The sequence below is a fragment of the Ochotona curzoniae genome, unplaced genomic scaffold, assembly GCF_017591425.1.
Source record: "Ochotona curzoniae isolate NIBS_2020 unplaced genomic scaffold, NIBS_Ocur_1.0 contig_883, whole genome shotgun sequence".
NCBI classification, from domain to species: Eukaryota; Metazoa; Chordata; class Mammalia; order Lagomorpha; family Ochotonidae; genus Ochotona; species Ochotona curzoniae.
The window spans coordinates 636,998-659,026 of NW_024466599.1; the positions used below are offsets into that span (position 1 = coordinate 636,998).

The following is a 22,029-nucleotide window of genomic DNA, read 5'->3' on the forward strand; positions in this document are numbered from 1 at the left end:
TGTTTGTTGAACATCTGAATTATACACAGGGAGAGACACACACAGATCTGTCTTCCATCTACTAATTCACATGCTAGATGGCTTCAGCTGCCAGGATTCACACAGACCCAAATCAGGAGCCCACTGCGGTGTTCCACGTGGGCAGCAGGGCCCAATCACTAAGACTGTCTTCCACTGCCTTCCCCAGGACATTAGCAGGGGACTGACTCAGAACTTCATTGTGGTATCCCATGTGGGCAGCAGGTCCTGATTACTGGGGCCAGTTCCACTGTTTTTCCCAGGCCTCAGCCTTTAGCAGGGAGCTGACTCAGAAGTGCAGCAGCTGTAACATAAACTGGTGCTCATGTGGGAAGCCACTGTAGGTGGCAGCTTTATAGGTTACACCGTAATACCAGCTCCTGTCTCCATAACAGAGTGTACAGTGAGCTGTTGTGGAGCCAAGGTGGAGGTGATAAAAATCTCCTGACTTCCCTTTCCTAAAGTGGTAGCACATTTGGAACATTTGTGTCCAAGCTACTTCTTAAACTAAGGACAGTATGCTTAGTGTTTTAGATGTGTACTTGGCAAGAAAGAACATGAAAACATCGCCAGCAGACTCTTGGCCATCTCAAACACCACACTGGTTCTCTGGCCTGGGTCTCGGGTTTTGCTGACAGAGGCCTTGGGAGAACCCTGCCTATATTTCAAGGAAGCATGCCCATGTGTCCATTCCTCTGGGCCTCTGCCAGGACTCTTCTCCTGTTGTTTCCTGTTACATGTGGACACATGGGAGCTTCCGGGTCTGTTGTGGGCTATGCATTGAACTTCATGTGTTCTTGCAGGGCTAACCTCTTCTGGGTCCTTGAGAGCTGCAGGTGCTGTGGACACGCAGTCCCCAGTGCAGTTCTCCTGAAGCCCATGGCAGAATCATCCTTGGCCTGGCTATGCCTGCAGCCCCTGCGCAGCTCTCCTGAAGCCCACGGCAGTGTCATCCTTGGCCTGGCTATGCCTGCAGTGTTCTTTCCAGATTTACTTCTGTGTAACTCCCTAACAGAATTACAGAAGCTGGACAAGTTTCCAAACTGACTGAAGATGCAGATGTAGAGTCTGCCCTGCCACCTGCCCCTCCTCATCAGATTCTTCTCACTGTTCCCCTGGATCCAAGGTTCCCGGCATAGCACTGTGCCACACACATCCGTGCCTGAGCCTGTGTGCTGCAGGCAGGGTCTTATCTAAAGTGGCTGTCCATCAAGAGAGACAGCACTTCACAGGGTCTGTGGTGAAAACGCCCGCTTGTCTGTGGGTACTGTCAGCTCCAGTCCATGGCAGCAGCAGCCAGAGCCAAGGATGCCCAGCCAGAGGGGCCAGAACCTGCCTGTAACCTTGGGCTGTTGTAACTGACAGGCAGTATGCTCCCAGGAACCAGACCTGCAACCTGAGTGACCCAAGAAAACGCGGCCAAGGACTACACAGTCTCACTTGTCATTCATTTATTCATTTTACCTCAGAAAAAGCCAAGGTTAAATTTTTCTGATTAAAAATTCTAAGCAGAATTATCCATATTATAGATTTACAAAAGTCCACTGAGGACTTAGCACACAGCAGGGATTTTTTTAAGGCTTCAGGGCAAAGCCTGAGGCACAGGTGGCAGTGTGGCTCACAGCCCTGCTCCAGGCACCAGTGCCGATGCCCTAGACACTTTCCCGGGGGGTTCATCTGAAACTGGGCCAAGTGTGTTCACGTCTGGGGACCAACACCAGTTGGGCTGGCAGTCCTGGTGCCCTAAGTCACCTGTGTCAGGACAGCAGATCACACACCCAACTTGGGAGAGAGCAACTGAAGCATCTCCTGGAACACCAGTTCCCAGGAGACAGAATTAGAACATTCTGACTCCTGGCAGCACTACTTAATTAGCAGGTAAAGGATTTCTGCAGGCCTGATTGGACAAGAACAAGATGCAGCCCCAACTTCCTGTGAGCTCAGAGAGTACTCTAAGCAGTTGGCCCATTGAGGAATAGGAGGTTTCATCCAGGGAAAAGGGGCCCCGTAGGGCTAGGAGAAGTTGGTTGTCTCTGTTCTCTACTTGTGAGCCTGTGGGAAGTCAGATGGTAGTGATTTGCCACCGGAAAGAAGGTTCTATCAGAAATGTGACAAACTGAGAGGCATCACTTACCAATTTAAAATTAAACTGAGTTGCATTTAGTGAAGGTCTAGACACTTTGGTTGCTTGCTGGCCAAAGGCATGTAATGACAATCAGGGCACAGGGCTCCGTTTAGTCGGTGGCCCTGAGCCGCTGGTGACTGGTATCCCTGCTGGCTCAGAATGCCCTAGCGTCTGGCCAATCAGCTCTTCTCCAAAGTCCATGTGCTTGGAATGCATAGCTGGGCAAGCTGCGTCAAGTGCACGGCAGGAAGCAGCTTTCTGCCAGGTGACCAGCTCTGTTCAGCTATGGAGAGGGTGTGGTGGGGGTAGCTATCCCCCATGCAAAACAGGAAAGCGCCATTCTACCATGCTAACTATTCTTTATAATTTTCTGGCAAAGGCATTGGTAAATAACACCATTAAGTTCTAAAAGATGATTCTTTTAAAAATAAGATGACACCTTTTGGAACACCAAGGAAGTGTTTTAGAAATGATTGCACTCCCCACTGGCCACAGGAGGACCACAGGAGTGTCCTGTTCGGCTGGCAGGAAGGCAAACAGGTCCTGTCTCACCAGAATGAACCCTGTGCTCCTCCTCAGGTGCTTAGCCAGAGGCAAAGTGGAAGCTCTAACAAAGCCTCAGAAATCCCACGTGATTTCCATGTAACATGGAAAACTTGAAAAACAATACACAACTTTTAACAACAAAGGCATCTGTGTCAATCATAATGCAGCCACTGGATGGAAGGTGGGCATGAAAATTAACATTGAAGTATTTCATGACATGGTGAAAGGTGCATATTATAATGATAAATAACAAAACAAAAATATAAAATAACATCTATCATATGAGACTATCTAGGGAAACACCCAAAAACATCAACATGGGCAAAGGGTGTCTGGGTAACGCTGAAAACAAAAGCTAAACTAAATCCATGGGATTCCAGCCGACTGAGAAGCTTCAGCACAGCCAAGGAAACAATCAACGAAGAGTCAACCAACAGAGGGGAATCAAACATTTGCAAACCACTCATTTTGTAAGGGATTAAACGCAAAACATCCAGCAGCACAAACACACCAAGCAATCCATTCAAGGATGGGTTAAAGATCTGAACAGACATTTCTCAAATGATGTGCAAATGGCCAAACAGATCTACAGAGAAACATGCTCAACATCACTAACAGCCAAGCAAAACTGCAAATCAAAACTACAGTATCACCGCCCCCCAGTTAAGACAAAAGTGACAAATGCTGGCGAGCACAGTGGGAATACAATCCGAATGGCACTGTGGAGAGAGTAAGGCAGTCCCTTACGACGATGGACCCAGCTAGCCCCGTCTAGGATGAGGATTTAATGGTGCCCCTGTAGCAACAGCCATAGTAACCAAGATGTGGATCTGCCCAGCTGTCCCTGGACACATGTTCTAGCAAGCAGCGTACCACACAATGGCTAACTGCTCAGCCACGGCAAGGATAAACCCCTGCGGCTTGTCACATTGTGGATGCAACTGAAGGACAGGGTGGCAACGGAGATAAATGGTCCCACTCATGTGCTGTAGATACCAAAGCTGACCTCCTAACAGTAGACAGCACAGCAGAGGGAGTCACCGGGGCTGCACAGGGGGTGTGAGGCTGGGTGGGGTGTCCATGACAATGCCGATATGAGCAAGGTGGGTCTCCCTACCCATAGAGATGACACGGAGGACACAAAAGTGCTCTTGCCCTGTGTTCCCAGTGTGCCAGTGCATTCTGCACCCAAAGAGCAAGAGATGCCATCGATGGCCCTGACCCCATGCATGCCACTGAACACCAGCGTTACCCAGAGCTTGGCCCTAATTCCTGGACTATTTCTCACATTAATTCCTTCTGAGTCCTGATGGAAGTCCTTATAGAAGAAGAGCAGGCTTTTCTCACCCCAGTGGATGGGAGCTGAGCCCCCACAAGGCTTCTCTGGTTTGCATTGCCAGGAACTGGTGGCAATAAAAGACAATGAGAGACCTTGAAGCCCCCTGAAGAGGGAGCTGTAGGTTTGTTGGCTTCCTCTGGGCTGAGGGGTTCCATACTGGCAGAGACTGGGACCATTGCCCTTCCACCAGCTGGGAGCTGCCTGCTCCTCTGAGTGAGTCCCAGCACCTCTGCAGTGGCACCAGCCCCTGACATTTCCTCCTCACCCTGTCTCATGGCTCATGTAAGAAGTATCCCTGTTGAAGCCCACCGACCCTCAGGGAAAGTTGGTCATCACACTGAACATGAGTGCAGTGACTTGGCAATTAGCCAACCGTGGAGGCAGTGGCTGCAGCTGCTGTGAGAAGGTTACTTTCAAGGCTGGGGAAAGGGAATGTAGCCCCTGGCTTGCTTGGGGCCAGGCAGGCAGGCAGGCAGGCCTGACTATGAGCTGGGACCTTGGGTCCCTGACCACAGCCTCTGAAGGGAAGGGATGGGGGTAGGTGCCCGGCTCCTTCCCTTCCTTCCTGCAGACCCTCTGCCCCAGGTGACCGTGTGGTCACACTCAGCAAGGTGCACGTGGGAGACAACCCTAGTGCAGCCATGGGGCCTGCTGCTGCAGACGAAGGTGACCGGGAACATGGGCTTCATGACCCTCCTGATGGACAGATGTCACTTTCTCTCCTGCATGTGCCCTCCACTGAGGCCCAGTTCCTGCTGGAGGAGTGTTGAGGGCTCCTTCAGAGGCATGGCCAATGTCAGATTGGCTGACGGGGCTAATGAAGTGTCACAGCACTGCTGAGTCTGACGCATTATTTATATTATTCCAAGATGCTCGCTCCCATACTCACTCCTCCCCAGGGCTTTAGGAAATGCACCCACTTGTATGTGAAGCGTGACTCTGGTGATGTCAGATACAGTGTCGCATAATATTCATGGCCTCTCAGAGTGGCAGTTGATGGCAATAAGCAGATCCTTTAAAATCAGCTGAATTATAAGGCAGGGGCCCAGAGCTCTTCACAGAACCGGGAAGGTGCATTTATCTTAAGGATGGATTCAGAGGCCTGGGAAGGCTCCCGGGGGCTTGCAGGGCCCGGCATTCTGAGGAAGAGAAGCTGGAACAGGCAGCGCCATCCGTCAACAGTGCAGCCGCTGCGATCTGCTCAGGGGCAGGCTGTGAGGCAGGCCAGGCCGAGGTCATGGGGGATAGCCTGTCCACAGCCCTAGCCCTGCCCTTGGTAACGTGTGTTCCTTTCCCAGAAAAGTGAGACCACGATACCCTCAGATTTTTCTTTGAGGTGTGTGTGTGTGCATCCATGATACAAACAAACACAAGCGAAACGGGAGTGAACCTGTCCTGATCCAAAGGCACCCGGTGATGGCACCGGAAGGTGCAAGGGGCATGCCTGGTCAGGGTGAGCCCACCAGGCAGCTCCCTAACTACTGGGGATGCATCCTTGGCTGTGCAGGGCTCAGGCCTGCCAACAGCACTGCTGACTTTCGGCTCTGAGTGTGCCAAGGTCGACTTGGGGATTTAGAAACCGCTGGGCCTCAGGGAAACTCCACTGTGCGGCAGGGAAGGGGAGGAGCATAAGGCCTGCATGGGTCGGGGCGAGCAGAGGTACTTCTTTCATCTGCTTGGCCTCCCAGCCCATCTACTTGGGTTTTAGGCTCATTCACACTGTCATTGTCAGTGGCTTCCGAGGACAAGCCTTTCTTCCTTACCTCTACAGATGTAGTCAGGTCATGATCCAGGCCTGGTCCCTTGGCTGTTGGCCTCAACCAGAATGGCAGACTCCCTGGAGGGGCAAAGTACTAGGGTTTGGGCAAAGTACTAGGGGCAACCTGCTTCATCTGACTGAAGGCTGGTGGGACAAAGTACTAGGGTTTGGGCAAATTCCCTGGTGAGGAGACACCTATGGTGTGTGTGTGTGTGTGTGCATGCGCACTCGTGCATGTGTGCACTGAACTGGGTCTGGGGGCTCTGAGGGCATTTCCTACTGGTTGGTGGTGGCTCAGGGAGGATCACAGGACCCTGTAAGGCCCGAGAGGTACTAGGACAGCTGCCAAGTGCTGCAAAAAGTTCTGTCTCAAGCTTGTGAGGACTCCACCTTAAGATGCTGGTTTTGTGGGACTAAACTCACTGCATCCAGCACCAGAGATGTGCCCGTGGTGCGGCAGGCAACTTCCTCCTCAGGACCATGGCTGGAGATCTTTGTGCTTTACAGGAGGGTGCACCCTGGCTCCTGGGGCACTGTGTATTTACATACACGTAGCTCACAGTAAGATCCCAAGGAGCTGCCAACCTGGGGCCAGCACAGAGCCTCCAGCACCAGGGACATCCCTGGCCCTTGGTGGAGTTGCCAGCCTGGGACCAGCATAGAGCCTCCAGCACGCCAGGGACATTCCTGCCCTTGGTGCTGCTGCCTGGTACTGAGTGAAGGTGACACACATGTGCCCTACCTCTTAATTTACAGTATCTTGATGATTCAGGCAAAGGACACGTGTGCTACAAAGTTCACAGCCGGGGCAGCAGGCACAAGGTGTCCCCCCGCGAGGGTGTAGGTACGAGGGTGTAGGTAACACGGAGCAATGGGCAACATGGCTGCACACACAGCATGTCCTGAGTCCCCCGGTGCACCCTGGTGTGCGTGGTCTTGTGTTAATTAGAACCTTCAGCAGACATAGTGATGGATCCCACGTGCCCAAGTGGATCTTCATTTTTCACATGCAGGGCCTCACTAATTAAAATCAGCTTTGCAATTAAATGTGGAAAATTGTGTTAAACGTTCAAGTGTGGTTAGGTAAAATGCAATTATTTTTAGGGAGTTTTATTTCGATGCAAATGGAGGTTCTGTCTGTGTGAAGCTGGCAGCAGGGAGGTGTCAGGGAGCCTGTTCTGCCTTTCTCTCTCTTCCTCGTTTTCCTTCTTTTTTCCCTGTGGATTATAGATGCTTCCCTCGGCTACAGTCTGCAAAGCTCACTGTCTCTGAGCCAGTACCTGGCTGCGTTCCAAGGCTTTCCACCGTGCTCTCTGTCAAGGCAGAAATAATACAGCCCCCAGGCTGTTGGCAGAATCCAAATGAGGCGTGCATACATCAGGAAGCAAGCCCTCGACTTTCGCTCCAGAACAAGCCCCTGTGAAGACAGGCAATTATTCACCCGCGGCTGCCGCCATGGCAATCACACTGGCGGGTGAGAAGGCAGATGAAATGCAAAAGCTCTGAATATGGAATGTGCACAAGCTAGAGAGAATCCAATAATTTTCTAATAAGAAAAGGGAAGCTGCCATTTGCGGCTTTTAATTTGGAAGTTCCAACCTGAATGATTTGACTCGTTTTCTAAATGTACTATCAGTGCCTGCCACCTCACTTTGAGTATCTGCAGTGAGCACAGGCTGCAGTTAGACAATGGGGCATTTAGGTAGAATTCTGTGCTCCACAGACAAGTAATTCAATTGGCAGAGGAGGGCACAGGTAAATACAGCTCATTACCGTACACTTCCCAAGTCAATTCAGGGAATCAAACAGGCACGCAAAGGACAAGTCCTACTGGGAACCTCAATCTCAAACTCTACCTCTTTGCCTTTGAAATGAATATAAATAAATAATCTTAGAGACAGACAGACCTTTCGTTCACTCCAAATGCCTGCAATGGCCAAGACTGGACCAGGCCACACCAGGCAGGTAGGAACGCCACCCATGCCTCCTCCACGTGGGCTGCAGCGACCCATGGAGTTCAGCCTTCACTGGCTGCCTCCTAGGCAGAGGCCAGGGCAGGGGAGAAGGGGTAGCAGAATCAGACTGGATACCTGGTTCTCGCAATGGGCTGTGAGCATCCTAAGCAGTGGCTTACTCCACTATACCACAATACCTCCCCCATCCATCCCTGCACTCCTCACATACTGGAAGCTGGAGCAAAATTATTACTTAAAAATAAGTTTAAAAATCCAAAATAATTTCAAGTGTTCTACTTACTGCTGAAAGTAAGCTAAAACAGAAATTCCTGTACATTGTTAAATGATACTGTGGAATAACAAACTTTGATTATTTCTTAACTTTTATTGGAGAAATTAGCAAAAAACCTTCCAGAAAACTGTTTTGATGATAGATCAATGTGTGTACGCCCTTCTAAAGATGCAGCTCTCCATCTGCCCTGCAGCACAACGTCCTGTGTCAACACGGGAGGAAACAAATGCTGGTTTCCCAACTTGCCATCGCAAAATCCCTCTTTCCTTAGGCTGCCAGCCAAGCTGGACACAAGCATAGCCAAAGTGTTCATGGAAAACTCATCCTAAAGGAGCAAAAAGGACAGAGAAGCTCCTCCTAACATAGTCACAGTCTGAACACAGACGGGCAGCCCTGGGTCCCTAGTGTGTGTGCAGGGCTCCAGGCAGAGGTGTGTATAGGCCTGGAGAACTGTCAGCGAGGGGAGAGCTTTGTAGTCTGTAAATCTTTAAAATCACACAGAAACAAAGCTTGCTAGCACTGAAACCATCAGAATCTGGGTTGATAATCACCATAAAATGGTATGCACTCATGAGTCTTAGACACCAACAGGGAGTGTCCCCACCCGGGCCACAGCCTGTGGGTAGGTAATGGCACAGGGGACTCAGGACCCAGGGTTCCTACAAGCCTCCCTGGTGATCTAACTGACTGTTTCTACCAAAATAAAAGTTTGGAATTCTAACAATTATGTGCTGTCAGACTCATGAAAAAAGATTGCAATATTTTAAGCAAACACCTTGTTACAAACCTTCCCAGTCTCTCCACCATTGTGCCAGACCCCCAAGGTGGTCAGGTCGACGGGTCCCAGTCCCCCAGATCCCCCCGCAGAGCCGGGTCCCAGCTGGTAAGGCTTCCTGCACAGACATCTGCGTCAAAGGGAAGGCATTGCTGCTGCGGGCGAGAGTGCTTGAGTGAGTTCTAGGGAAACTTCAAGATACTTCCGCAGAACTTCAGCTATAAATCACACCCAGTTCATTCCTGAAGCTTTTCAGCCAAACTGATCATTTTTTCCCTACCAATTTAAGCAGATAAAGCTTACAAACTGAGTAGCCCAGAGAGGATTAGGAGGAAATATGCATTGTTCCTGCGGTTTTACCTACATGCTTCCTGCTGGAAATACTAATCTCGTGCTTTGTAAACGTTCAGACTGAGATTCTTCAGAACCTTCACAAAGTGACAGGATGGACTGCTTTCTTCAAGGCCTAACCTGCAAACGTTAGACGGCAATGCAACGAGTTTAACCAGGAAGATCCGCTCCTCTCTCACGTCCTAGGACCAAACACCTGCCTCACGACAAGTACCTCCAGTACTTCCAAGTACCGCCGGTATTTGAGAGGGTCTCATCATTTTCCTCTCTGTTTTACCCAAGGACAATCAGAATAATGACTTGAATGCCTCCTACCTCCCCATTAGTGCTGCACCAAAGGGAAGTCCCATGTGAGGCGCTGGGAGAGCCCCTGGAGTGGCAGCCAAAGTCAACAGGACAGGAGGCCTCCCTTGTCTTCACACCTGAAGGTGGAAAACAAACACTGGCCATCCTCCAGAGTTGCCTACATCATCACACTGGGGCCTCCTCCTGACAGCTGTGCAGCACCCATGTCTCAGGCAGAGCAGGTGAGAGGATAGGCCATGCTGCACACTGACCTGGGGTGGGGGCTTGGGAGAGACTCGCCCTGAGGAATGCTGGCAGTAATTACCTGCACACCTTTCTTCCCAGGTGAGGGGCTGACGTGCCTGCAATCGGGTCCCCATTGTCCTTCCAGTGCGGCCTCATCCTGTGGCTGGCACAGGCACCATATATGCATGGTACACATTTGCCAGGATGAGCTGCTGGGTCCCTAAGTGAGGTCATAGTCAAGGCTGAATCTGCCCCTGCAGCTCCTGAGAGGTAGAAGCCAAGATGAGAAACGGGCCTTCTTCTGAAGGCAGACAGAAGCACTGAGTGTGCATGCAGCCAGCAGGTGTGAATGGAAGGCAGGGCTCGCCCTTGTCACAGCAGATTGAGAACATCTGACTCTGACAACAGACAGAGCTCCACCGAGAGAGGACCGGCACGCAGCGTGTCCCCTCTTCAACACCCCCCACCCTTCCACACTGGGCCCAACGGGAGCCCTGCAGATAGCACGCCAGTTGGACAAGCAGGTATTACCTTCTGTGTCTTGCATATTTGCCACTAACGTGGCCACTGCCATCACAGCCCGGCGTGGGACAGCTGCAACAGGAAAGAATTGATCACACATATGTCACAGGCAGGGGGACGGGCACTTCCGTGGTCATCCTAGAGGGAGGGACTGCATGGACAGAACAAGAGCTATTGTGAAACTGGTAGGAGGGGAAGCAAGTCTGGGGAAATTAATTTCACCAGTACAGTGGGCATGAGCGAACCACGGATGAAGCCGCAAGTGGCTGCACCCAGGAAAGGAGGTGGGCTTTTTCAACTGCTGGGGTGAGGAAGGACGGGGGTAGAGGTGGGGAGAGGTGACCTGGAGAGCACTAACCTGAATAGCTCCTGTATGGCTGGTTCCACAGGAACTGCAGAGACAGAAAACACAAATTTATCACCAATTGCCAGTGTCCACCTCTGCAGACATTGGGTTGTGCTGCCAGCCAGCGCCCACGGGAGTCGCCAAAGTCCGCATGCAGGCAGAACTGGCTCAGCGGCCTGAGACAGCCTCGGTCACACAGTGGGGCCCACACGTACCTCGGACCCCTTTGGACCGTGTGCGATGGCGCTTCTCCTCGGCATCCACATCCATCTGGGGAGAGATGAGCAGGTGGTCAGCGCTCCTGGCAAGCTGCTCGCTGTCCCTGGCTCCTTAGTGACAGAGCACTCTGCCCAGCTTGCTCTCCGGGGCCAGGGCAGGCATGCTGAGGAGCAGGAAGCTCAGTCGCACTACTTTAGAGGGAGTAAGATTCTAGAGGGTCAGCACACGTGTGACAGGATTTGACAGAATTAAGTGGCCAGATGGGACAACGGCCAAATACCTAAAGGACATATACCCTGGGCCTGCCCTCAGAGCCCACTCTTTCCTGGATCAGAGCTGTACGACAAAATGGACACATACGAGTGCATCGAGCAGAAGGTGTCTTCAGGATGTCAGCTCTCAGTAAATTCTCTGCAGCCCCCAGTAGCACACACTGTGTGGTGAACACGAGAGCACCCATGCTCACGGAACATCCCACTGCAACCAGACACTGAGCATGAGCCAGCCCACGGGAGGAAGGCCCACCCAGCATGGCAGTGGCTGGGGGGAGCCAGGCTGCACTCTGGCAGGAGAGGTTGCATACCACATGTCACCAGCACTTCCTGCATGGTCTCCAGGCCTGGGGCCAGCCTGTGGGGGCAGAGGAGGCCTGCAGACCTCTACGATTACTAAGTATCCCAGGGGAAGAGTGCGACAGATCTGCGCCACACACTCCAGACTAAGGTGTCCTCTGGTCACACAGGCAACTGCTGACCCGATGTTCACAAGGCCTAACATTTGATTCTCTCTCTCTCTCTCTCTCTCTCTTTCTTTCATCTTTGAATCAGTGCTTGGGATGTTGCTTTAAGAACACAATTGCTGTAATGACTCACACAGCCAAAAGTGGGATTGTGTGTTTGCTGTGTGTTTGTGTGGGCTGTACATCTGGCTGTATTGGTTGAAACGTAAACTAGTGAAATCACTGTGGAAACAGTATGAGGATTTGAAAAATAGAACTAGATATGCCCTATGACCCAGTAATCCCATGAATGGGAATTACCACTATTGGGTAGATACACAAAAGACATGGATTCACTGCACCAAAGATACTGCTCCACTGTATTTACAGCAGCACTTCACAGACTAGCCAAAATGTGGAATTAAGAGGAGTACCCATCAACAGAGGCCTGCATTAAGAAAATGTGGCATATCTGCACAATAGAATACTGTTCAGCTTTAAAAAAAATGAAATCCTTCAATTTGTAACAAAATCAAATTGGAGGACATCAAGTAAGTAAAGTGACACAGGCACGTACTGCATGTGGGAGCTGAAGGCAAAACACTGCCATCTGCAGACAGGCTGCTCATCATGGAGGCAAGGAGGGCCAGAGGGCCGAAAGACTTTCAGGGGATGCTGGGCGTAGTCTGTTGTGACACTTACAGCGTGCGGGGTCCGTGCAGTGGGTGTGGACGACACAAAGGTGTGAAGACAGCAGCTCCCCTGTTGGCAAGGCCATGAGGAGCTTCCAGATGTAAGGCAGGATCTGGCGGATGTCTCTCCAACCAGCTCGACACAGTTTCACCCCCTTTGCATGGGCACTCAACCACCCCGCTAAGAATTCTGTAATCTATCGAGGAATTGCTATTTGCTCCTGTGAAATGGGTTTTGCAACTGATGTAAGCTTGGGAGATAATGTTGCTGATCATGTCTTGGTGAGTGGGCCTTTAAGAATTTACACATAGGAGTATAATTAAGCCTGTGCCATTTCCGGACACCTTATTGTATGACTACCCACTGCCCCAGAATCTGGCCCAGACATGTAGCATGCCTTTTGGGAAAAGACTTGATAAGTATCCTAAATACTAATGAAAGTGATAGGAGTATGAAATCAAACTGCTATGGCAATAAATATACTTATGGTGACCTTAAAGGCTAGCCTGTTCTTGTAATTCTTTGAAGCACAGAAAATGTGTCTGTTTCAACTGCTTTTATGATTTTTGGGTAGAGGAATTTAAGGATGCTTTTATTAATAGAGGTATGTTTTAATTATTGTTTGATTGCTTACGGGGTTGTAGAGTCTGTGTTTGTAGGGGATTTAATATTTAAAAAACTTTTGTCTTGGATCTTTACAGTGTTTCCATTGTAACATATTTTTCCCATTAAGTGATGGGTAAATCGTAGAAATAGAATTGTAGTAGGAATGTACTACTGATTAGCAGGTGATCATATGTGCCTTGGCCTTGGAATCCTGCCCGCTGCTCCATGGCTACTACTGAAGAATGGACAAAGGCTTGCTTTGAAGAATATGATGAATACAGTATTTTGCAAAGTTATTTTTAGGGGTACCTGCTTACTCTCTTAGTCATAAAGTAAAACAGAGCAATTAAACACTTCTGTAGAAGCTTGTGATGTATCTGGGTAAATAAAAAAGACAGCTTCTTGAGCTGTTGGCAGAGGGCACCAAGTGACTGTGTCTGTGACTCTTTTCACCAACTCCACACACCCTTCCACAGCTTTGAACTTGGCTGGGGCTGGCCTCCAGCGATAGCAAAAATGAATTGAGGGATAAATAAAAATTGTTGTATTGCTAGCTCATAGTTTTTGTTTTGCAAATTAAAAACTATTGTGAAATGAAAATGTTGAAGTCTGTGTGCACGTACTTGTGTTAGGTGACACGGGAAGCATAATCCTTCCTAAAAGTGTTTTCCTTGGAGTCACGACAATCTCCTTTACTCCGCTGACTGTTTCTTTTTAGCAGGTGTTAGACCCGCAAGGCCCTGGTGCAGGCAGGTTCTCCTGTGGGGGGGACATCTGCATGGGAGCTGCTGTTCTGCCAGTCAAGGAAAATGGCTCCTTCCATGGAAGGCTCATAGAAAACAGCCCACTTGCCCAGGAACTGGCCTGGTCACCACAGGTGCACAGCCCCTGGGCCCAGCACAGGCTAGTTCATCTTTGCATTCCTCAGCCCGCAGGTGGTGCCTAACCTGGTGCCTGGAGGGCAGTTTGATAAGTATGTGCTGAGCTGAACAAAACAAAAATGCCCTGGCTTCTGAGAGGACAGGTGCTTGGCACCGTGTCTTGGCAAGGGGAAAAGGTGTGCATGAAGTCACAGGTGTTCCATCAAGGGACAGCAGTGGGACGAAAGTGAAGCATTTCCCCCAGTGGAACCTTCTCATCCACCAAGGGGACACTGTGAAACATTTAAGTAGGGGGAGTGGGGACCTGGGAGACTGGCTGAGGACGTCAGAGCATGTCATGGTGCTGTTTCTGAGAAATCTGGTCTGAAAGACCAGTTACTAAGAACAGGTCACGTGTACTACGAGGTCAAGCATGTGTTGAGAAGCGTGGCCAGTGCAGCCATTTCCTGTGTGTGCTGCGTCCTCCTAGGGCTCATGGCTCTCTCCTCTGAAGCCCTGAGGGGAGCCGCTCATTGCAGTGACTTACATACCTGTGCCCCTGGCATGTAGGTCTAAGGGTTTGGTTTTAAAAGGTTTCGTTTTAACCTTAGCTCATCCTGCTGAGGACATTCAGTAACTTTTCTGGGTCTGAGTTCCCTTAATTATACAAATGTAGATAACAGCGCCCATGTGGTCTTCATGGACCCCACTTCTCAGCAGCCCTGCAGACCCAGAGAGCTGGGCTTCTCTGAGATGGCACCTCAGGCTATGGTATAAGCAGCCAAAGAAGTGAGGCGATGCCAGCTTTGCACACACTGCCCAGTTGTGTGCTAGGACAGGGAATATAGCTCTGCCCATGTGGTTGGTATGTAGCCATCTGGGTCACTGGGTAAACCTGGGCCCCTTGCTGGGCTCATTTAAATGTAGTCTTTGCTTAGTCTCCATCTGTTGCCAACAGGCTTGCAGTGCCACGTGCATGCCCTCTAAGCCAATATACTCTCCAATAAAGAGCAGTGGGCTCATCCCACTTGATCAACTTGGCTTTCTGTTTCCAGCCAGTTTAGGACAGGTTTCCCTCCATACCGTCTTGGTGTCAGGAACCACAGCCCCAGAGTCACAGCTCCAGGCAGGCTTCTTCCTGGAGCTGGAACTGTCTCAAGTTGTGCTCAGCTCACAATCACCTCTGTGGTCGGCCCTAGCTCCACTTACAAACAAGACATAGACTTAACCAGGTCCCAGTAAGAAGATATGCTGGCATTCACCTCCGGTGCCACCCAGGCTGAATCCTCACGCTGTGCAACACCCATGTCAGTGATTTCTGATGATCTGCTATCCAACTGCCTTCTTCCCACCAGGTCCAGGCTACTTCCTCATGTCTCTCCCATTTTCCTGCCAATTCCTAATGAGACATCCATTTCTTTGCCCTGCAGTGAGCTGTGAGGAGGATTTTCCAACGTCCCAGCTGTGCGTGTCTCCATAGGTGGTACCCTCTGAACCAACTGGAAAGTAACCTGCTCAATCAATAGGCTAATTGCTCTTTCCTTCCAAAAACTCAAAATCATACTTGACCTACTTCTTCACTTTCATCAAGTCATGTTCTGGTTTTTGTTGTCTTTCCCATCTGCCTGGGCACCTCCATGGTCCCTAGCACATGCTATGATGATGGAGCATTGCTCGACTCCAAGACACCTGTCCGTTCACTTGATTGTTGTGACATTTCCTTTCAGCCATGGAATTTTCTAGGTCAAAAACTCACAGTGGCTCCCTGTTGACTATCCCGAGTCTAAGCAGCTATACGTGTTTGTCCTGGTTTTACCTATTAAACATGATCAGATCAGAAAATGTCAGAGGAAGTGCATTCAGTAGTGTGTTGATTAGTGGCTTGGAGGTAGATGGAGCAACAGTTACAACTGCTCTCCTTCCACCCTCTTCCTGTCCCGAGACAGCCAGCTTTCACTCTGCTCTGAAATGTGAAGGGACAACCAGCCTTCTTCTGCATGCTTACTACTTCCAAAAGAGGCTGTATCGCACACAGACTTCTCTATAACTTGCCATTTTCCACTTGCCAAAATTCACAGTATTTCTCCAGGTTATTGCCTACAGATGGAACTCATTTTCTGGGGGTGGTATAGTATTCTTCAGAAAGTGTATCTACAGTCGAACCCTCTAAGTGCCTCTGCAAACAGGCAGGTGTTTCACTTCATTTAGATATTCTATTTCACCAGGAAAAAAAAATGTTGCAGTAACTATCACAAGTTTGTACACATTTCCATAATGAGATTTTCTCATAATTGTCAGTTTGCCATGTGACACAACCATTTAAATGTTTATTTATAACTTCTGCTGGAAGAACAGCTTTCTCACTATTGATGAAACCACCCCTTCCTGAACACTGAGGGTTAAGGTTAGGGTTAGGGTTGGAAGGGGGCAGCTTCTCCAGGTTGGTCCTTGGCACATTCTTACATATGAAACTATTTCATATCTATACCTGCTTCTCCTCTGAGAAACCTCAACACTGATCACTAGTTATTTAAGGTTTTAACTTTTTTGGCTGTCTTTAAATATTATATGTTCTTATTTATGTATGTATTTCACTCTGCTGATGGTATTTAAAACATGTGACTTTATGAGCGACAAAGAGAATCTCCCGTCTGTTGGTTCCCTCATCAGCACTATTACAAAGCCAGGGCTGACATCGGTCCACCTCCCCTACAGGAGTGGCGGGCGCCAGCTTCTTGTCTCAGGGTGTACATAAGCAGGAGCTGGAGTCAGAGAGCAGAGACTCAAACCCAGACACTCTAATTTGGGATGCACGCATCCTACATGGCATTGTAACCGCTGTGCCAAGTGCCTGTTCTTCACCAGTGGTACTTTTCCAAATACCTAGGGAAATTGTGTTATGATCAGTCATTTGAAAAGAAAAGTAGGCTTCTCATGAAACCTACTCTGGGGAAAGCAAGGCGCTCCACCAGCTAGAGTCTGCGTGGGCTGTATTCACACTGGTGCTGCTGGAAGACACTTCCACAGGGCTGAGGTGCAGAGGTCCCCACCATAGGACAAGGGCTTGTTGCCTAAATGTCTCCCTCCACAGGTGCCATAAGGGTGAGGCTTCATGCAGCATGGAGGAGACAACCAGTATCCAGTGAGCCTGGCACATGGCTCAAGGAAGCCATGGCTGGCATGTAATGGGGTGGAGCTTCTAGCTCCTCACATAATAGGTCGTGTGAGTGCCAATCTTCTTTCACTTACATGCACAGAACATGCAGTTCTTCCCTCACACACGCACTCAGTTCTTCCCTTACACAACAGTTCATGTTCCCACACAGTTCTTCCCTCACACAATCAATTCTCTCTCACACACAGTTCTGTTTCTCTCTCACACACACACAACTCAGTTCTCTCTCTCTCACATACAGTTCTATTTCTCTCTCACATACACATACTCAGTTCTCTCTCTCACACACACACAGCTCTTCCCTCATACAAACACCCAGCTGTTCTCTCACAGACACTCAGTTCACTCATTCACACGCACATGCCCCTCAGTTCCTTCTCATACACACCGAGCAAGCCTCTGACAGCTGCGCCCCCACTTGCCTTGCACGAAGTCTTCTCTCCTGAGAAGGCAGGCAGTGCAGCTCCACCGGCCAGATGCAGGTAGTGGGGCTCGTTTGGGGTTCTAATCCCGGCCCTCCCCAGCTTGTGACTGTGGCAAAGTCACTCAATTTTTCTGTGCCTTGATTTCTCCATCTGAAAAACATGAAACACTAATAAAGTACCTAACAATTCCATCAACATGACAGAAAAGAAAAATCAATGGCCTCATCTTTCAACAGCCTATGGAATTCTTCCACTGCCTCCCCAGGGAGGGGCCCTGCCTCTCTGGAATGGGGGAGGGGAGGGGCTCCTGCACATGCTCAGGTGGCCCTGTGTGCATCAAGCCCCATCTGCAGCCTCAGCTCTGCAGGTGTGACAGGTTCTGCCCAACTTGCTGGTGTTCCCTGAGCTCTTGGTTCACAGGGTCAAGCGCCCCTTCAGGCAGATGACACAGATTGGGGCCGAATCAGCCTCCACAGGAGCCTTAGGGGAAGCTTCAACACAGAATTCAAAGCATGGGTTTTACCCAGCCTATGACTTCTCCAGGGAGCTTAAGTAGAAGAAGGGGCTGGCCTGGTAAGGGTTGTACAGTTTCTTACCCATTAGTCACATGCCCATTGGCCATACTTCATGTTAACATTACAAATGAAAACCTGAGAGTCAGGGAGAAGCCCTTGGGAATTCAGCCTCACACTGGTACTTCTGAAGTCTAGTTTTACAGACACCGGGCACCGGCAGTCCGTCAGTATTCTCTGCCCTCCCTCATCTGGGGAGCAGGGCTAGGGAAACACAAGGCAGCTTTCTCCCCAGATCCCAGCACTCCCTTGGTGGACCTGGGATGAAGCTCTGAGCCCTTTCTTGTGCCCAATCTGCCCCAAAGGCTCATTTCCCTCACACAGTGTTTCAGTGTGTGAACAGGAAAATGCTCTGAAAGAGAGAGGGAGGGAGGGAGAGAGGGAGAGAGGGAGGCAGGGAGAGAAACGCGCCAGCACATGTGTCTGTTTTTTTTTTTTTTCAGATTTTGCACCTACCCCTCCTTTGGACAGGGTCACTTCCCTTGACTGTGGCTGGGGACTCTTGGTCTGTCTTAGGACTGGGTCAGGGTCAGTGCTATACAGGTGCGGGACAGCGCAGCAAGGACAGCTCCCATCTGTCTTTGTGTCATATACACCTAACCCGTCATTAGCTTACATGGGTTTGTTGACTGGATGAGCAAGGAAGGAACGAGGAAAGGGATGAAAACAGGGAAGGAGGGAGGAAGAGAAGAGAAAGAGAGCAGAGCGCTTCCCTGTCATCTGCGGACTGTGTTCGAGTTTTAATGGACAGGACGGTGCTGCCAAGTGAGCCACTGTTGGCAAAATGTCTCATGATTCCATGGCTTTGAATCAGAATTCAATTTTTCATCTAATGACTTGTTTATACTATTTAATAAGCAATCATTTCCTAAAGATTTCAATTTCAACCTTAGTTAACTAGTTGGATTAAAAAAATCTACCAAATACAGCAGTATTATTACCATCCTTATCTACAACTTATTAATACATATTATGTTTTTGAATTTCAGCTTCTTATTTACACCTGACAATGTAAGCATATGGCAAAAGCTACATGCTCCCTAAATAAGACTATTAATTAATTCAACTGATATTTATTCTTTGGAATTCTACTAAACTTAAGTAACTCAACATAAGACAGAGTAGGTAAGACATAGCTATACAAATTCAAAGTAAGGTAATCAAAATCATGATTAATGTGCAGAAAAATAATTTTGACCATAAGAAAACACCAAGTGAAAACATGAAAGAAGGGAAAGCAAAAATATCTCAAAGGTCTGCTTAAGTAAAATAAAATCCATGGGAAATGTTCAATTTACTCCCAGAAAGTCAATAAATGAAGCACATTATCCGTGAAGTCACAGGCGCTGAGTTTAATGGTTGGCCAAATGCTGCATGCTTGTATTCTTCGCAAATTCTTTTACACATTTACAAATGTGGTAAAGACGCACTTAGTCATATTGGAATATTCCACTGAATGCTGCATCAAGAATATACAAGGAGCTCATAATATTTAAAAATTAGGTAACTGGGCCCGGCGCAGTGGCGCAAGTGGTTAAAGGTCCTCGCCTTGCATGCCCGGGATCCCATATGGGCGCCAGTTCAAATCCCGGCAGCCCCGCTTCCCTTCCAGCTCCCTGCCTGTGGCCCGGGAAAGCAGCCGAGGACGGCCCAAAGCTTTGGGACCCTGCACCCGCGTGGGAGACCCAGAAGAGGCTCCTGGCTTCGGCATGGCATAGTATTGGCCGTTGCGCTCACTGGGGGAGTGAATCATCGGACGGAAGATCTTCCTCTCTGTCTCTCCTCTCTGTATATCCGCCTTTCCAATAAAAAAAACATAATAAAAATAAATCTTTAAAAAAAAATTAGGTAACTACGGTTGGTAGTAACGAGTGACAAGAAAACTATGATGCTGAAACTCACTTTTAGCATAAATTAAGCTGGATTGGAGATTTCTGTGAAGTTGTCAGACTCATAAAAAGTACATTCATTCATGGGTTTTCCTTGTGTTGACACCCAAACTACCTCAGACAGGACTTCTTGCCGGATGCAGGGAAGCACGGCGGCAGGGGCACCCGGCTCGGGATCGTGTCCCGGCGCCCTCAGAACCCTCCTTCTGGTGCCTGCGTTTTCATGTTAAGCCAGCTGAGGTCTTGCGCGTGAGTTCCCTCTGGGACATTCACACTCAGATCTGTTTTATTTCTGCATTTCACTTTTGGACAGACTTGCGCTCACTGCCATCCCAGCGAGGCCGACGGGGTGTGAGGCAGGCCGAGTGCAGGCTGCCTCACTTCGGCCAGGGCCCATGGTGACTGGGCCGGCTTCTGCTCTGGCTCAAGCCCGATCGCTCCCTCCGTGGGCCTCCTGCTCCAGCTGCACACACGGCTGGCGTGGGAGCCCAGACGCCCTCACCACCATGGCGCTCCTGGTGTTTGCTGGGAGTCTCGCCCACAGCGTGGCTTCCAGAACCTTCCCTGAGGCCCAGGCACCTACCATACCCAGGCCCCACCCACAGCACCGAAGCGCCGCCCCATGGCCCGCCCACCATGCCCCGGCCCCGCCTGCCGCCCTCACCCTGCTGTGCCCAGGCCCCGCCTGCCATGCCCAAGTCCCGCCTACCGTGCCCAAGCCCCGCCCCAGGCCACGCCCACCACGCCCAAGCCCCTGGCCCTGCCCCAGCCCTTCCCTGGTTCCGTCTGCCACCACCCCTTGCCGAGCCCAAGCCCTGCCCACCGTGCCCAAGCTCTACCCTGCCACGCCCAGGCCCCCGACCTGCCAGGACTTGTGCCGAGTTTGTGGCTTTGGCTCCTTTTGCACTCTGCCAGCTTAGCACTAGCAGACAGGGTGCCCTGAAGTGACATGGCTAGGACAAAACGTGGAGCATCCATCCACTTCCCGGGGTCCTGGGGCTGTTGGCGCCCCAAGCCCAGGGGTCCTGTGACCTGCAGCTGTCTGCACAGTGCCGGGGTTACCCTCTCCCTACATAGAACCAGTCCACTGGTTTCCAAGGTGGTTGGTTTTGTTTTTATTTGTTTTCTAAGAATTCTTCCTTTCCCTTGTTTGAGAGGCAGACTGACCTAGGGAAGGAGATCTCCCACGTCCTGGTTCAGTCCTCAGAGGCCCACAGCCACCAAGCCTGGGCCAGGCTGAAGCCGGGGGCTGGAGACTCAGTTCAGGTGTCTCATGGGTGTCCCCACATCAGTAGGAACCTGGTGTGCAGTGCAGAGCCAGGGTGGGACCCCAGGAAACCCTGGCGTGCTGTGTGCTGACGCAGGATGCCACCCCTCAACCAGGTCCCTCAGGGCTGGGAGCGTGCAGCGCTGGCCTGCCAGGGTCCAGGAAGATGCAGGGTGTGTGTCGGAGACACGCGTACCACACAGCCACAGCCGTCTCACCAAATCCCATTTTGTTCTGGACTCCCCCTCTGAGAGTTTCCATTTCAAGCCTGCTCTGTAACAGCTGGCTTCAGCCCCTGGCCGATGTCACTGCTGACCAGCAAAGGAACGCACACTTGGGAAGACACTGTGGGCTGGAGGACATGGCTTCCCCATGTTCACTGTCACCCTCACCGATCGGGCGCCCCTGTGGGTAATGGCCTGCCTGCGTCCCTTCTGGCTGCCCTCGTTATCTCAGTTTACAACAAGAAGGTACTGATAAATCACCTAAAACACGAACTGCAAAGTGCAATTTAGTATCTCACAATTCACATAAAATTAAATTCTAAAACCACTTGCTAGGTTACGCGGTATGTTAGTTGGTCTGTAGCTTGACGCCACCGGTGGATGCTGGGAGACCTCAAACTCCAGGTCACCCTCGGGAGCATGCGTGTGGTGAGGTGTGCTTGTCCATGTACAGAAACACCTGGAACAGCTGTGGGGTCCCTTCTGGGTTCCGTTTCACACCTCAGCCCTCCACACTGTGCAGAGGAGAGGCCTGGCCCAGCCTTGCTCTTGGCCGCAGCGCCACACCTTGCTTGGGAAGTATGACCTGTAGCAATAGCAGGGTGAGGGCAGAGTGCTGTGGGCATTCCGGGAAAGAACTAGCACATGGAAGATGTTTCTCATTCTCTGTTTCTCTTTCATTTAAAATGAAAATAACTTTTTATAGTCAAAGTTTCTAATATTTATTTTTAATAATGATTACAAGGTTGAGAGGAATGCATGTGGGCCTCTGTCTGAGTGAAGAGGATTGAGTTGTGGTGGAAGGTGAGATACATGTTTCAG

General features: G+C 50.2%; 1 protein-coding gene across 6 annotated transcripts in view; it reads right to left on the bottom strand.

Moving 5' to 3' along the window:
* The window catches only part of MYT1L (myelin transcription factor 1 like), a 132,983-nt gene extending 115,576 nt beyond the window's left edge, over positions 1 to 17,407 (bottom strand). For 3 of the 6 annotated variants that reach the window (XM_040993910.1, XM_040993911.1, XM_040993912.1), the window contains exons 1-3: positions 10,775 to 10,829; positions 10,572 to 10,605; positions 10,223 to 10,285 (exon numbers count right to left, since the gene is read on the bottom strand). In XM_040993910.1, the coding sequence (XP_040849844.1) occupies positions 10,223 to 10,285; positions 10,572 to 10,605; positions 10,775 to 10,829 (152 nt within the window). Of the gene's footprint in view, positions 1 to 10,222; positions 10,286 to 10,571; positions 10,606 to 10,774; positions 10,830 to 17,252 lie in introns of those variants that run through there. The other 3 variants (XM_040993907.1, XM_040993908.1, XM_040993909.1) reach the window with 2 other exon arrangements.
* Positions 17,408 to 22,029: the final 4,622 nt, after the last annotated feature.